This window comes from Piliocolobus tephrosceles, chromosome 5 (genome assembly GCF_002776525.5).
Source record: "Piliocolobus tephrosceles isolate RC106 chromosome 5, ASM277652v3, whole genome shotgun sequence".
In the NCBI taxonomy this organism is placed as follows: domain Eukaryota; kingdom Metazoa; phylum Chordata; class Mammalia; order Primates; family Cercopithecidae; genus Piliocolobus; species Piliocolobus tephrosceles.
Window position 1 is genome coordinate 167,809,043 of NC_045438.1, and position 17,457 is coordinate 167,826,499.

General features: G+C 39.6%; 1 protein-coding gene across 6 annotated transcripts in view; it reads left to right on the forward strand.

Moving 5' to 3' along the window:
- EXOC2 (exocyst complex component 2) overlaps positions 1-17,457 on the forward strand; it is a 194,979-nt gene that overhangs the window by 80,314 nt on the left and 97,208 nt on the right. For all 6 annotated transcript variants that reach the window (XM_026456816.2, XM_026456820.2, XM_026456821.2 and 3 more), the window contains 4 exons: positions 2,773-2,853; positions 11,480-11,625; positions 11,764-11,845; positions 12,628-12,730. In XM_026456816.2, coding sequence (XP_026312601.1) covers positions 2,773-2,853; positions 11,480-11,625; positions 11,764-11,845; positions 12,628-12,730 — 412 coding nt within the window. The remainder of the gene's footprint in view (positions 1-2,772; positions 2,854-11,479; positions 11,626-11,763; positions 11,846-12,627; positions 12,731-17,457) is intronic.

Below are 17,457 nucleotides of genomic sequence, written 5' to 3' on the forward strand. Positions count from 1 at the left end.
CCCTCCTGGTTGGTGAGGTTCGTAGAGCTATTGGTAGGTGAAAGGCCTTCCTGAGCTCCTCAGTGCCTCCAAGCACCACCTTTGTTTTGGTAGCGATTTCCCTGAATGCCCCTGAGCTTGTGCATTTAATGACCCATATCATCTCTTGTTTTTTGTGACAAGTCCACCATTATCACTTGCTCCTTTCAAGAACAACTGTGGGTCAAAACTATATGAATGAATTTTGGTTATGGTACACTAGCGTGAAAAGCCTGAGCAGAGCAAATGACACGTGTTGCTCCTGGCACTGTTTGTCTTATTTGTCTTCCTTCCCCTGTTCCTTTTATTGCTGCTACTTAACTCTGGGTGGCTTGAGCCATAATTGATTTTTTGACGCATTCTGTTGTTAGTGTCTATTGATGTATGAAGATAATTCAGGTAAGTATCATTTTCAAGGACTCAGTTATCTAAGTGAGAATCATTCCTGTTAGTCTTCTAGTTGCAATTATTTTATTATTTATTGATTTTCTTCAGTATAATTTGGGAAGAGAAGGAACCACAGAATACTTAACCAGTTTAAATATAATTTATATATGATTTGTCTACTCTGATAAAAGTTTGGTAAAATAAGAAATAGAAACTAAATGTTTGAAGGGCTCTTTGTCAATTTAAAATATTAACGCATCTTACACTAACCCTTCCTCTTCTCCTACTTCAGTGAGTATAGTCGTCCTCAGGGGCCAGCCTGTGAGCCAAATTAGGCCGCAGCCTTTGTGCAGGCCGGGAGCTAAGCATGGCTGTGTTTCCCATGCTAAAAACAAAACAAGAAAAATATGGGATAGAGGCCGTATGTGGCCCACAGAGCCTGAAGTGTTTTTTACTGTTTGGTTCTTCATAGCAGTAGTTTGCTCATCTGTGGTCTGGCTTGAATATTCCTGTCTCACACGGGCTGGCATTAACATAGAATCCTTAGAGCATGTACATGCTTCTGTGCCCAACCGTGGATCCTTTAGATACTACCCTACACAGCCATTATTCCTTGGTGCCTCGTTTAACAACGGCATTTATATAAATGCATGGATGGGTATTACGAATTTTTTATTTCAATTGCAAATTTGACATCTACATCTTATTTGAGCATTAAAATGATCAAATAATCATAGTGAACTAATAGTCTTTCTATAACTTTGATTTTTCTTTAAGAAGTGCTGTTGTACATACTTTTTTGTTTTCTCAAGTACAAACTTACAGTGTTCAACTGCTTCACATATTTAAGTTTTAATAGATTAGAAACAATAACAAACCTATGATCATGTACCAAGTTGCTTATTGAGTTATTCTACTTAAAACTGTTTTCAAAGAAAATAAAAGGTCAGGTGAACCAGACATTGGGTTATTTGGTTTAATTTTCTGGAAAATAGGATTGCCTTTATCAGATGCCAGCGTCTCTCAGTCCTCATGCTTGGCTGACAGTTTGACAGTGACTCTGCTGTTGGGGAGATGGGTGGAGGAGGTTAGCCTGTCAGCAAAAAGGGCTGTAAACTGAGCTGGGGGTCCGGGGTCACCTCACCTTGACCTGCTCATCAGTGATGGGTTTTGTCGGCATCAGAAAACATGGCTACATGATTCCCTTTAATGCTAATTTTGACTCAGACAGCAACCTGTGGAGCAGGGCTGCTGTGGGGTGTGACATCTCAGCACAGTGCCTGCTCAGTGGGTCCCGGTGTCCTTCTCGCCAGGACTGGCAGAGCATCACAGCAGCATTTAAACCAAGAGGGAGAGCAGATCTGCACACATACAGCATGGAAGTCTTTCCAGTTTCGCTTTCTAATACTTAGGCATAGTCTGACTCCTTTCCTTACAGATAGGGAAGGAAGTTCCTTTCCATTTCACTTAGTAAGTTGAACCCCAGTTTCCGCTTTGGTATGTAGAAACATTTTATGTCACTGTTACCACAAAACTCAAATTCTGAAACATTACAGAAATTACTTTCTCCTCACTCTGAGTCAGCCCAACTAATTCAACTATAGTAGCTGGGTTTTTCCCCAAATATATTCCTTTTTTCTCTGAATGTGTTTCTTTGATAGAGGAGCCATCTGTTTATTTTATAATTTCAAAGAAAATTTGAGGTGGCTTACTGAAAGAAAAAAAAAGATGAAAAATAACAAGATCATAATTAAAAACTAATTAAAAGGAGCAGAGGGAGAGATAATTAGCAGGCATTGAGTGTGTGTTCGTAGTGCATTTGAGTAACGAATTTACTCAGAATTTTCTGACCAGTTATCTGAAATGCCTGCGACCCAGCAGTGTTTCACATTTTTAAATATTTGCATGACGTAGTTATTGGTTGGACATCCCAAATCTGAACATCTGAAATGGGAAGTGCTCCAACGAACATTTCCTTTGAATGTCATGTGAGTGCTTCAAGTTTCAGATTTTGGAGCATTTTGGATTTTCGGATTGGAGATATTCAACCTGTAGTGATGAGACCCAGGATGCCTCAAGTCTCCCTTTTCTTTTTCAGTTCAGCTGTTTTAACCGCTTGGTCTCGAAGACAGATGATTATGTGTGTTAGGTACTATTTTAATGGTGTTAAACTGTGAATAACTTAGACTGGTGTCTGCTGGGTACCTTGTGCAGGGTAGCATGTTTTTGCTCCTTTTCAGCAGTGAAAATACTATGACTGTTTAAAAAAGCTGTTTAAAAATATCATTTTGATTTAATGTATCTCCACCCATTAAAATGGCCTACATTTTAACTAGTTTTTTTTGGTTTGTTTTTTTTTTTTTCTAGCCATCCATCAAAAACTAGAAGCAGATGGAACGGAAAAAGTAGAAGGATCCATGACGCAGAAACTGGAGAATGTTCTGAACAGTAAGTTTTGTACTACTACCCATAACTATTTATAGACTTGACAACATGCTTTAAAATTAGTTCTTGGACCTGATACCACGGGATAAGGCAGTAAGTTGCATTTTAATATTTATTTCTAAATGGTAATGATTTAATGAACACAAAGGGGAATAGAAACATTGAAAATGAATGTTCTGTTTCTGCTTGCATTTTATTTATGAGAAATCATAATTTGAAAACAATCCACTTCTTGAGAAATAAAGTTTCCTTCTGTAAAACCGACCAACATATAAACAGCATCTTCAAAGCTAGGAAAGCACTGAAGCAGTAGCCAGGATTGTCACTGACCAGCAACCTGGAGGAGCCGCCATCAGGTGTCTCCCAGCGTTAATGCAAAGAACCTCCGCCGTGAGAGTAACAGATTCCTAGGGGCCATTTATTTGTGTATACCTTGCCTTTTTCCAAAAAAGAATTTAAGGCCACTGGCTATTTAAGAATGTGTCTAAATCTGAGATATTTTGTAAAAATTACAGGCCCAGGGAAAATGGCTATGTGCAAAGTTTTGAGTTCTGTCCACCTCCCTTGTCTATCCATTTTCTGACATCCTAGGTCCCAGCCACTTATCCTGTTGATTTAGAAGAAACTGATCAGATGGATTAATTCTTACTATGACATTAGTGGCTTAAAAATAAATCATTTAAAATAAATGTTTTCACACCTATAGTTTACATTTGATAGGAATGCCCATAGGAATATCCTTATTTTTAAATACAACATACGATTTCATCATGAAGTAGAGTTAAGATTAATTGGAAAAATGAAGAAACCTCACACCAGATCTTTAAAGATTCTATGAATGTAAGGCTGTGATGTGAAGCTAGTTTTGCGCTTCCAGCTTAAGTTAGTCCCATGGGTGAAACGTTCTGAGCCTTTATGTGAATATCTTTTCACAAACCTGAGTGATCCCTAAGAGAAAGCATTTTCTAGAAAGAAGTGTTCTCTTGGTAGTAGCGTTTGAGTACTTGGATTTCATTCTAAATTTAGGAATTTAACAGCACTTAATTTTTTTTCCTCTGATTATTATTACTTCATTGCCTTGAGATTTTCCCTTGTTTTTATCTTTGAGAACCAAGTCACCAATTTTGTTAAAATGAAGATATTCTGAATTCAACTCAAATGCTTATTGAAGCTGTTTCTGTGTTAGCATAGTTAGAGATTTTAAGGTCTTGAAAGGAAATTTTCTACTCAAGGATGTTATTTGCCCTGGAGAAGTTATCAAACTATGATATCTGTATAAAAAAAAAAGTTTACTTCAGTAATTTTTAAAAGGTGGCTTATAGGACCAGTTGACATAGTAAGTTTATCATGGTGTCAGAGGAGGAGATCCTTGTCAGGTTTGGGAAATTCTAGGGTCTGTTTCATGTGTTAGGCTTAGCATAGTGTGGTAATGTGATTTTTTTTTTCTTTAAAGGAGTAGTTTGAGAAATCGTCCCTTGGGACTTGGGATATTAAAAATTGCCTTTTTCCATATATTCCTTTATAACCATGCATTTTTTTTTCCAGAAAAGCGTCGTATTAACTTTCTATTGAAGTTTGCTCTTTTTGGATAACGTTCAGCTTAATATAACTGGTCACTTCTTTATGAGACCATTCGTCAGGACTTTTTGGTATTAAAATTTCCCTAAAATATCTTTCTTTATAACAATTCCCCCTTTTCCGGAAACATTTTTTAACAACATGATGTTGATGTTTGCTGTCCTAGGATATATTTTTCCTAATTCAGGTCAACTTGAGAAACGTTTATTTAACTCCGGTTGTGTCAGGTTCCATGCTAAGCCAGCCTGGGAACAAAGCCGGAGGGGATGCAGCTCTGGCCCCCAGAGAGTCCTGCCCAGGCAGGTTTGTCGTTATCTGGGACTTCAGTGCTGCAGAACTGGTGAAAACACAGAATTACAGTCACGAAAATTCAGTCAGTTCTGTTGAACTGAATTTATTTTATTTTAGAAAGGAAGGAAAGAATAAATGAGTACAAGCGTAATTTAGTTCGCTTAAATTATTACTAATGCTTTTTACCTTACGTATAATTATATACTAATGTATATGGATACTTCTTTACTTTTTTTAAAAGTTTTTTTTTACGGTTTCTGACTTTTAAGATAAGTTTCTAAAGGATACTGTTGGCTGCAAGAAACTTAGGTCATTTATTCAGAGTTTATCAGTTTTGACACTTTTTTTGAAATTGTTAAAAAAACAGAAATTGTTTTTTGTTTTCATGGTATGTGTTTCTCATGTTTGTGTTTGAACTTAGTAACTCTTTCTTGATTTCAAGCCAGTAAAGACCATCGGTTTATTTACATCACATTCACATATTCACCTCTGTGTTCTTACCTGTTTCGAGTATATGGAACAGCATATTGTTCAGTAGGATTTCTGCAGTGATGAACATGTGGCTGCTGAGCTTCCAGTGCAACTGGTACAACTGAGGAACTGAATTTTAAATTTTTATTTTATTTTAATTAATTCAGCTTTAAATTGAGATAGTCCCGTGTGGCTGGTAGTTCCTGTGTTAGACAGTGCAGGTGTAGACATGCTGTGTAAGTATTTGTAGTAGTGGCTGTGGCAGTCGTGGCTCACACTTGTGGAGGGCTTACTGCAGGGCAGGTGTTGCTCGAAACTATCTACGTGTATTTAGTCCTCACAACAACCCTTTGAGGTTTGTGCTATTATCTTCACCTTATTGATGACAAAACTAAAGCCCAGAAGATTAATTGAGCCACATAAGGTTATATAAATAGGAAGCAGCAGAGCTGCAATTTATAGCCAGAAATCTGGCTCCAGACTTGTGCTTTGAACTGCAGGCAGGCCGTGCTGTGTATGTGGTTTTGATAGGCACAGGTTTCAGTCATCGCGGTTCAGTTCATAACAGCCATTCCCCAGCAACACCATGCAGAACTGCAGTTCCCACAGGGCAGTCACCATAGCTGCATAAAGTACGGTTCCCCTCCAGCTCTTTAATTCACAGGTCCCTGTGTAAGTGACAGGTGCTGTAGATGATCGGCCACACTGCCTCCTTCCAGGCCACCGGAGATGGACACTGTACGTCTGTTACCAGTTCTCAGCAGACAGCAAAGTGTGCAGTTGTGCTGCCTCCTTATCTCCCAGTGACAAACCCTCCTGACATTTTACAAGAAATGGTTGATCGGGAAGGGATTGGTCGATAAAGATGAAAGTGCATCCAAAACCAGAAAGCTCTAACACTGGAAGTGAAATGCAAATCCAACAAATGGAGAGTGATAGAAGGAATAGCTGGCTGTGGGGATGTAGGCCCTGCTGCTGTTTGAGACTCAAGAGTAACTTGGTGGAGGGGAGCTTACCAACATAGGTGAGAAAGTGTGAAGAAAAGCAAGAGAGGTCCCGAAAGAAGTAATGCTCAGAGAACCTCAGAGATGTTTTGTGATGTGGACGATGCAAAGGAAAAAACATCAGAAGTTGATTCACAGTTAGAAAGGAGCAGGATAATCTGTCAGAGCACGGAAAAGAGGCTTGATTCATACTGTAAATTTTACAACAAAAAAGAAGGCAAACACTCTTGATAAGTTTTTCTACAAAGAAATATAGCATTTTAATTTTAAATGTTTCTGATGTTTTAAATTGTATATTAAATATTCTTTGTACTTTAAAAATTTTTGTTATTCATTCATAAGCAACAATAAGTGAGTTTTTAATGTTTGAACAAAAATTTTTGGATATCACAGAACAAATGTAATCTTCCCATTGATTGTCAGATGCCCTTGCTGTGTTGTAGCTCGTGCAGCTGCTGTCACAGTCCTGCACACTGTGCAAAGCAAGGCCTGCCCGTGGGGTGTTGTCCCGCCTCTCTGGGTAGTAAGATACTGGTCAATGATTCAGGCGGCAACTTTTAGTCCTTCCTCTGTAACCTTCTATCAAGCACGTTTGCTTTATCCTAGGGATATAAAAATAAAACTTGTGCTTTACCTCTGGAGATTATGACTGAATGGAAAATACACACACAATATTCAGGTGACCAAATGATGGTGTGATATAATACTGCTCTGGTGGGAGTCCTCAGATGTGGCTAAAGCCCACAAAAGGGGAAGCCAGCCAAAAAACTGAGTGCAGAAAATACCAGGGGAGGTTACAGGAACCTTAAGAGAGGAGCAGGAAGTAGCCGGACAAGCAGAGGCTGGCGGTGGGCAGCTGAGTGGAGGGAGGCAGGAATGTCCCAGCAGGGCCAGCGCGTGAGTTCAGAGAGGAGATAGGCCGCAGCCCAGGAAGCAGGGCCCAGTGTGGCTATGTGCAGACAGGAGAGGTGTGGCCGCAGGGTAGACAGGGTCTGCCCCTGACCAACTTGCTGTGCAGTAGTGTGGAATCTGTCTTTATTCTGAAGACAAATAGTGAGCCATCGAAGGAGTTTCAATAACGAAACGATAGGAGATTTTTAAAGAGCAGTCTGCTCTCTGTATAGGGAATGAATGAGAAGGGAGGTACGTCAGAGGCAAGAAGGGAGCAGCCAGAAGTGGATGGTAGGCATGTTACGCTATGTCAGCAGTCATGTGTGTAGTAATGGAATAAAGTAATGTAAGGGTGACGTGGCTGCTAATGAAGGTAGAGCGAGTGGCAGGTGAGAAAGGGGAAGGGACAGGGAAGGTTTGCTATGTTACACAGGGAAAAGGAAGTAGTCGTTGGTGACTTACAGATGTCCGGCCTCAGGTGGATGAAGGAGCATGTTTGTGGCATAAGGAGAGGCATGGAGATGAGAACATTCAGTTCAACTTAGAGCATGTTGAGTTTGAGATTCCTGAGGGGCGTGCCGATGGGGTTCTTGCTAGCTCTTCCTGTGTCCCACTGCGTCACGCTGGGCAAGTTGAAGAACTCCTGTGTCTCAGTTGCCTCCAACATAAAACGGGGGTGAAAACAGTGCCTGTCTTACAGCGACATAACCATGTGCAGGTCAACTAATACACAGGAGGGTTTTAGAATCACACCTGGCATAGCATCAGTGCTTCATGTCATTATTAGCTGTCACTATTGTATGTCTAGTGAAAATATTTTTAAGGATTAGTCTTACGCTCGCAGACACATCTTGAAACACAGATTTGGGAATCACCAGCATGAAGATGGTAGTTGAACAAACAGGATTGAATGATTTAACCCAAGTACTATGTGCAAAATGAAAGAAGAAAGCTAAGGATCTGGAACACTGGGGAACATCCCGAAGGGCCAGGATGTGGAAAAGAAACTGACATTTACTCAGTGGCTGGCCGGCAAATATTTCACAACAGGCATTCAAAAAAAAAAAAAAAAAAAAAGAGGAAGTGGAGAGAGAGAGGAAGGAAGGAAGGAAAGAAAGAAAGAAAATTAGCCCTAATATTAGCATTTCCCAATTTCCAAGGTATAAATACTCCCATTGGAGTTGGTTTCAAGCTGCCAACTCAACTTGGAGATGAAGAGATGCTGGCAGTTGCTTTTGAGAAGGGCCGGTGCTGACGTCAGCTCTTTCCTCATCCCCCAGGTTCCAGTTCCGTATACTCCACACAGAGGGTCAGGCATGGTGCTGGGAACAGGCTTTCAGTGCTGTTAATGATCCTGTCCGTGTAGCATCATTATGGTATAGCCAACAGCCTATCTAGTCATTTTCTAGCCTGTTGAAATTGAGGTAGTTAAGTCTCTTTGTGAATTTGTACGTTAGAGTTACCCTCATTTTCCAGGCGCCCTGATGTTTTGCTTCCTAATCTCGTTCAACTTGCTCATTCCTGGGATGCGCTGTGCTGTCGTGGTTGGGGCAGCCGGTGAGGGGCGTTCTTTCTATCCTGCCTCTGACCTCTCCATTCCCATCAAGCAGAGAGCAGATCAGAAATCACTTCCGTGGTCTGTCTCCAGTGTCAGTACCAAGGAAAGGACCAAATGGTCACTTTGAAATAAGAGAAAGCATAATATTTACTTTAAATAAACATGCTTGAAATTATAAGACACCATTAGAATTACAGGACTAGGCCTTCTAGACGACAGGAGTTCCTGGCACATACAAAAATGCTTGTTCCCTTGTTAAGGATGTAAGAGCACTGGGCAGGTATGAGTTCCACTGATTGGTGTGTAATGCTGGCTGGACTTGACTTCCCGTCTTGCACTGTAGGAAAATTTTACTGCTCTGCAGACCCGACTACACGGGTGGCAGCCGCGCTGTTTTCACAACAGCATTGCTGTTGGTTCTTGCCGTTCCTGTGTGACTGAGACAGTGAGAGGCATTGTCCAAATTCACTGGTGTTGGAGACCATCTTTGGGTGAGGAGAAAGGACCAAGTTCCAGACCTTAGTTTGCCCAAGGCTGCCAAATGTAGATGAAGATTTGTTCTGCGGCCTCTGAGGCCAGAGTCATGGCAGTTAGACTTACTCTGTGGCTGGACACTGAGGTTCAAACCCCTACCAGCTGCCTTAGAATTGGGTGTTCTTGGTGTAAGAATGTGTGTGGATTCGCACACGGGGATTTTTGTGGGTGACCTTTGTTGACGCCTTCCTGGTGGCGTTATCCGTGACGTCAGCCTCACGTATGAACTTCCTGGTGGCGTTATCCGTGACGTCAGCCTCACGTATGAACTTCCTGGTGGCGTTATCCGTGACGTCAGCCTCACGTATGAACTTCCTGGTGGCGTTATCCGTGACGTCAGCCTCACGTATGAACTTTCTGGTGGCGTTATCCGTGACGTCAGCCTCACGTATGAAGAGCGCCCCTTTTCTTTCGTAATTTTATTGTCGTCTTAGTAGCCCTAGAGGAGAAAGACGTAAAATGCGTTTTGTGAGCTACTGGTGATTTTTCTCTGCACAAATCTTGGTTTCACTGCCCTCATGTATTTTATTACTGAATATATTATCTAATAATCAGAGTTAGGAACTTCAGTTTTATTGTGAATACAATAAAATTTACAACAGAACAATAATTTATAGGCAGAAGTTATCTCTCAATTAAACATTATAATCTCATAACATAATTTCTCAGTAACTTATAATTTCTCAGTATAAAAATTCTCAACATAAAAGCACATAAATTTTGGCATAAATAAACATAATTTTATAGTTTATAATTTTTCACGTATAAATTTTTGTCTATGTCCCTGTTTTATTTAATTACAAGTGGGTGTTCTTCCTGTACCTGTTTTCATACTTTTTAGAGGAGTTAAAATTATTAGTTGATAATATTTTACAACTTTAAAAATGAGAAAAATCTAATTTTGAACTCATACTTTTAGCCTCAAATTTCATTATACTAAAAACTAACAAAAAATGTAAAATCACAGTGCTTGGTGATTTAACATCCAAACCTAACATATAAGTAATTAACCTTTTAAAAAGATTCAGGCTCCTGTACATACCTATTCATTTATGAGCTTCAATTCATGAAATTTGTATTTTTTAAATGATAAAGACTTTAAAACCACAGAAAGTTTTAGCCCTAACCAGATTTCAAATACTAATTTAGCCTCCATTATGTGGTTTGGTGGCAAGAAGGAAATATATTTTTTCTCATCTTATAATAGAAATGTAGTATTCTACATTAAATAGCCTGTGGTGACACCAGTTATCTTGACAAAACAAAGTTTTTATATCAGGCCTTTAAAATTTCAACAGAATTTAAACATTATTTAGATAAAACAATCATGTTACAAAGATGACTTTTAACAGGATGAGGCCACCCACAGTGTGCACTAGAGAATATTGCATGCGAGCCACCCAGTGAGACTGAGGCAAGTTTTTCATCTTTGCTTAAAGTATAGTCACCAGACCAGATAATGCAGAAACTTTTTACAAGCAGCGATCAAACAACCGAAAGCAGTTTATCTTTTCGCTCTCCTTTCGTTGTGGTTAATTAAAACTAGTTCACAAGTTGCAAAATTTAAACTATTTTTGTACACAGCAAATTTTGCTTTAGATAAAGCAACTCTTTCATTACAGCAATTCATATAGTTTGAGGTCTTTTAGATAAAGAGAAAAAAAAAACCTAGGAAATGTGCAGCTCATGTATACTTTTATAAGAATTACTGATTTAAGTAAGAAATATTCATGATGCTGCCTTCACGTTTGTCATTTGTAAATTACTTATGTAATTTTCTTTGCCTGCTACATAGAGATAATTCTGCCAAGAAATAGAATTCATTTTAAATATTTCTTTTGAGCAACTTTTCTGAAAATGATTTCCTTGTTTTGTTTATTATCCCATGTGTAGATATTGAGTCCACAGAGTTTAGCTAATGTACATGTGTATGCACACACATGCATATGTATGTGTTCTACCCTATTGTATGAAGTTCTGAAATAACCTCAGGGCCCTTAATGGCTACAAAATTTAGAAGAGTAACGAAAATAAATGTAGGTTCACATTAGAGAATTTATTTGGGCATGGTAAATATGGTTGTTTTTATAGTGGATACCATTCTTAACATATGAAAAGACTTAGGCAAAATGGAAATTTTGTTTTAGCAAACCATAAAAGAGACCCTAACCTTAAAACAGTCTGTTGAGTTTTAATGTAAAACTACAATAGCAGTCTTCACATTTTGTTTCTAGTGCCCAGTTACACATTTTCTGATGAAAATCAGCTTTCATCTCCGTTTCCTTTCCTCCCTTTAAAACAGGAGCAAGTAATACTGCGGACACATTGTTTCAAGAAGTATTAGGTCGGAAAGACAAGGCAGATTCCACTAGAAATGCACTCAATGTGCTTCAGCGATTTAAGTTTCTTTTCAACCTTCCTCTAAATATTGAAAGGAATATTCAAAAGGTAGAGTACATATTTATTTATGTACATATGGTTATAGATGTCATACATTTTTAAGATTTTTTAAGATGTTTTTTATATTAACCAAATGTCTTCATTTTGCTTTAATGACAGTTTTCAAAATGTTTCTTTATTTTAAAGGGTGATTATGATGTGGTTATTAATGATTATGAAAAGGCCAAGTCACTTTTTGGGAAAACGGAGGTGCAAGTTTTCAAGAAATGTAAGATTCATTTATTACTTTTAGATCTTCTACATTCCTTTGATAGGAAGAGTGTGGAACGTGTTCTGCAAAGAATGTTATATGAGTTTTAGTTTTTGTTTATATGAGACTCTCTTTAAAATGTAAAACAATTACTTCAAAAATAACAGGATGACTTTTCTTATTTGATATGTAGTGAAAATGAGCAACCATGACTAGGTTGTTAGCCTGAGACATTCTTTGCCATTTGTTAACTGCAATGCTATTAAAGAGTCTTAGTTTACTGGAAAGAATCAATGACAAGTACTTTATAGAGATGGAAACCTACATTTTAATCTTCCCGTCTTCAGAGAGACCAATAGACTTATGAATTCTTAACTCATTTAAAGGAAACTCAACATCTTTTGAAATTATTTCCAATGCCAGAGTTACAGAAAAATATAAAAGTTTAAAATGCTTTTTGGTTAAAGCCTTATCCACCAGGAGAAATATCACAGGGCTTTATTAAATTTTAAAATGAAATCTGTAAGGACTCAGAAAACTAAATTTATTTTTTTACTGTGGTAAAATATACATGCAGTGAAGTGTGCAGACTTTACATGTTAGAGGTCAGTGAGTTTTGACAAATACATACACCCTTGTAACCTACACCTGAGATAGTGTCCTGATGACTGTAGACAGGGCCCTGGTGCCTCTATGTTAGTCAGCCCTCACCCCACTAAAGCAACTACTGTTCTGCTTTCTGAAATTTGATTTTAAATTTTCATTCTGTAAATCTTGTGTATTCTTTTCTTTTTAAATAGATTATGCTGAAGTAGAAACAAGGATTGAAGCTTTAAGAGAATTACTTCTGGATAAATTGCTTGAGACACCATCAACCTTACATGACCAGAAGCGTTACATAAGGTAAATCTTCTGCAAACATTTTGTTGAATCACGTATATCTGTTTGGTACTGGATGTATCATGTAACCTTAAGGCTAACTTGAGGGACTTTAGGAGATTATGAAATGGTAAAGGGGAAGACAAATAGCAGAAATTTAGAGGTGTCTGGTGTAGGACATCAGAATTCTTTTGAATACTAGTAGATTTGGGAGTAGTTATGGAGTTACTTTTTAAGAAAACTCTGCCATTTTCGGGAAAGGAAGAGTAGTCTCAACCTCTTCCTCCTGCTGAGCAAGGGGTACCTTGCCTAGTGGGATGGCGTGGGTGCCCGTATTCTGTGGAGAGGGGCTCCCTGCATGGCTGAAAGCAGAACACTGCCACACACTGGGTGGGAGGTGCATTATGCCACAAGATGTGCTGCTGCTTAACAGTAAAGTAAGTTCTGGAAGGTTTTAGCCTTGAATAGCTTTCTGATTTCCAAGCCTTTAGTGGTCAGTGAAAGAGAAAGTCACCAAGTGAGCATACTTTTTAAAAAATTGTAGTAATATTGGGCCAGGCACGGTGGCTCATGCCTGTAATCCCAGCACAGCACTTTGGGAGGTCGAGGCAGGCTAATCACTAGGTCAGGAGTTCGAGACCAGCCTGACCAACGTGGTGAAACCCCATCTCTACTAAAAATACAAAAACCAGCTGGGCATGGTGGTGTGTGCCTGTAATCCCAGCTACTCAGGAGGCTGAGGCAGGAGAATCTCTTGAACTTGGGAGGCGGAGATTGCAGTGAGCCGAGATCTCCCGCCACTGCACTCCAGCCTGGACAACAGAGTGAGACTCCATCACAAAAAAAAAATTTGCAGTAATATTAAGAGAGGTGCATTTCACAGGATATGAAGAGAAGGCCTTAGAGCGAAACAGTGTCACATAATGGGAACTAGCTGTTAACTTTGGGCAACTGACTGGAGTTCTGTTTTTCAGTTTCTTTGTCTGTGAAACGGACATGGTAGTCAAATCTGCATCTCAGGGTAGTTGCAGAGATCATCAGAAATACATCCTCACCCGGCACATACAAAGTAGTCCGTAAATTTTATATAGGTGTAGTTTATGTCAGGATTTGGAGATAAAGCATATAAATTTTAAGGTTTTTATATCTGTGATTAAAAATATTGACCTCATTTTCTGCTAGGAGTGTTTGAGTTTGGCCTTTGTTCTCAGAATAAGTTATTTTCCAAATGTAATGGTTTTTCCCCTTGAATTAGTGACGTTTACTGAATATGCAGTGGCTGTGAAATGATAGTAGACTGTGTATATATGAATTTGGCTGTGGTCCCCTGTGATCTTTGAAAATGATGTCTCAGGAGTAGGCACGGTGGCCCAGACCTGTGATCCCAGCGCTTTGGGAGGCCAAAGTAGAAGGATTGCTTGACTCTAAGAGTTCAAGACTAGCCTGGGCAACATAGTAGCACCTGGTCTCTGCAAAAAATCAACAATGAGCCAGATGTGGGGATACGTGCCTGTCGTCCCAGCTACTCAGGAGGCTGAGGCAGTAGAATCTCTTGAGGAGCCCAGGAGTTCGACACTGCAGTGAGATGTAATTGTACCACTGCACTCGAGCCTGGGTGACAGCAAGATCCTGTCTCTGAAAAGACAAGACTGTCTCGGAAAGAGGGTCTGGCCTGAAAGCTGCTGTGTGTGCAGTTGTGAACGGGGAAAGGATCCGCACCTGGACCTGTGTCCTAGTGACGAGACGTACAGCGGGAGCATGAGCTGTCGTCGCTGGCAGCTATTATTGCCCAGGAGGAAGCCAGCAGAGGCACTGGCGGTGGGATAAAGAGAGGGCACTGTGATTGCAGGCTGCCACCCCTGCACGTGTGCAGCGTGCTCAGCGCTGTGTGGGGTGTGTTCTACGTGTCCTCTGTAATCCTGATCGCCACCACGAAAGGACGCTTGTGTGGTGCCCATTGGACAGGTGAAAACACCGAAGCTTGCCCAGCACACACAGTTGACTAGGGGGATGGGACGCCTGTTTGGCTTCAGAGCCCACCCTTGCTTCTCTCTAAGCTGCCTTCATAAGAAAGAATGTATATGGGGTTTTTCCTGGTTTGTGGAATCCTTGAAGTTTAAAGCTGGAAATAAACCACACATTAGTTATCCCACTGCTTTATTTTCTACCTAGAAAGCTACAGAGTTCCAGGGAGGCTGAGCGTCGTGTCCAGGACACGCAGCTGGGTAGCGTCAGACGTCCTGAGGCTGCTGTTTCCTGCTCTGCCCCTTCACTGTGTGTGCTTTGTGTATTTCTGGCCTGTTTACACTTGTTATTTTAAACTTGCCTATAGTAATGTGTTAAATCTTACTGAGTGTACAAATTCTTTATGTTGTGAGTTACCATCTGAATGGATAACTCGTGCAGTTCTTATGACTGTGTAACTTACGGGATATCCTTTAAAAGGTGGTGGTGCCAAAAAAGATTCTTTTAAGTAGCCTTTTAGCTACCATTTTTCCTGTCATCTTAAAGGCAAAAGAGCAAAAATATAAACAAGTCAACAATAATTTGTGTATTTTTTTAATGATTATTTTATTTATGATGCTTTGAGAAAATACTGAGCAATCGTTACCTTTTTAAATTAAACTTTTACTCACTAAGAAATAGAAAAATAAGATCAGAACCAGGTCAAATACCTGTTGGACTTTGAAATTTGTGAACATCAAGTAGGAATAGAGACAGCTTCATCGTGAACAAAAATGTGTTCATTTTCTTACGTAGTTCAAATTATGCACAGTAGAAGGGAAAATCAGATTACCACTGTGTTGTCTTACTATTGTTCACAATTGTTTCCAATATCGTTCACTATTTTATCCAATTTAAACCTTCCCAGTTCTTCTCCCTCTCCTTATTTCTGTCTTGATGCTGGCAGGAAGCAAAGCTCTGCATATCCCTTTCCACAGCAATGTGGCTGTGAGAAGATCACGTCAGAATATAACTAAAAACTTTCTTAATTCTTAGATTTTAAAATACTGAGCCTGTGTTCATCATAATTAACATTCTTTACATTGCTTTTTAATCTAAAAAGCCTTTTAAAAAAGTGTTCTTAATATGCAGTTTTAAAAGAAATGGCAATAACATGTATCGTTCTAAACAAAGAGCTTTGAAATGGAACTTATTTTTAGCTGCATCCTAAAAGTAAACAAGAAACCGATTTGAAGAGCCCCGCACAAGTTGTCATCCTTTTGAACTGAGTCTAGAATTTCTAAGAGAACAACTTTATCTTGCTTTGTAAAACTGTTATAAACTCCTTTACCTTAGTGCCCGTTAATAAGATGATAGAAAAAGTCTTTTGTTACTAAGTTTTGCAAGGACACAGTCAGCATTTAAAGAAACGTATAATGTAAAAAGTTACTAAGCAAAGCTTATTGGTTCCTCTTGCTGTACTCCTGGAAAAGGAACCCTTGTACTGAACTGTCTACATTCCTGTTCAGTAATTTAAACATTAAAAGGAACACCGTCCCTAAAAGAATATCTGTATATTTTACTGCTAATACCGAATCTGAGGGCTACGTGAGTGAAAGTGTTGGGAGAAAGCATTGCAGAGGTGTGTGGAGGCAGAACAAGCCTATTTAGGGAGAACTGAAATGCATTATCCGCAGCAGGAAAGCACAGAATCACTTCTTCGGGAAGAAAAGACACAATGTGCTATTGGTTGTATTTATCGTTGAGGTAATAAAAGAAGAAAGCCTGTGTGAGAGAAAGAATCAGATTGGATTTTGGAATCTGAAATGAATCCCCTGTGCCAAGCTAAATGTAACTGGTTAGATTGTAGTGTTTTCCTCAGGATACTATTCTTACTTATGAGGAGGAGCCCTGGTGACTTCTTAATCTGAGCAAAGCTCTTCCTTCTAATTGACCTGCCACTTTCTCAGCACAGAAACACATCCTGTTTGCAGCTGCAGGTGGTCACAGGGAGGAGGAGATGGCACTTCTTGGCCGCCTCTGGGCAGCCTGAGTGTGGCCCCTCTGCAGATGCCTGGATATCCAGCTCCCCACAGCACCCAGGCCATCCCCGTCAGCTGGGAATGTCAGTGTTCTCAGCATTTTGTTTGTTGCTAACATATTACCAAGTGGATTTGTTTCTCCTCTGATTGGCTGCTGATTGAGATACCTGAGTAACACATGCTCACCGCTGGAGGAATGGGCTGGAAGCATGGGCACACCCCGAGGGGCTGAGGTCTGGCCCCAGGTCAGCCTGGAGCCATTGATGACGTTTGCCGCTGAACAAAAACCTCTAGACCAGAGACAAAGGACGGCGTATGGCTTAACAACAGTTGTAAGACAATGAATGCATTTGGACATGCTCTTGGAATTGATTTAATTGGATTTAGCTTGCTATATTTTATATTTTGTGAGGGCTGAGGGCCAAATCTTAAATAATATTTGACAGAAGTTTTTCTGTTGAAATATATTTAAATGGTCTCTATGGGTTTGGGTGTTTTATATACAAAGACTTGAAATATTGTAAGAATTTAGGAACTAAGAAAAACATCGAACTGTACTGTATTTTCTAGGGAAATATTTTCTCAGTCATGAATGTGGGCTTCAGAGGTGAGTTGTCTCCAGATCTCTTCACAGTTGGGTTAGCCCTCATGTAGCTAGTTTTAGAAAGCAGGGCCATACTGCCATCTCGTGGCCATATTTCATATCAGAAAGGAATTAAAAAGCTGAAATTTAAAAAATATTTGCCCAGTGTCTGCTGGCTCCCA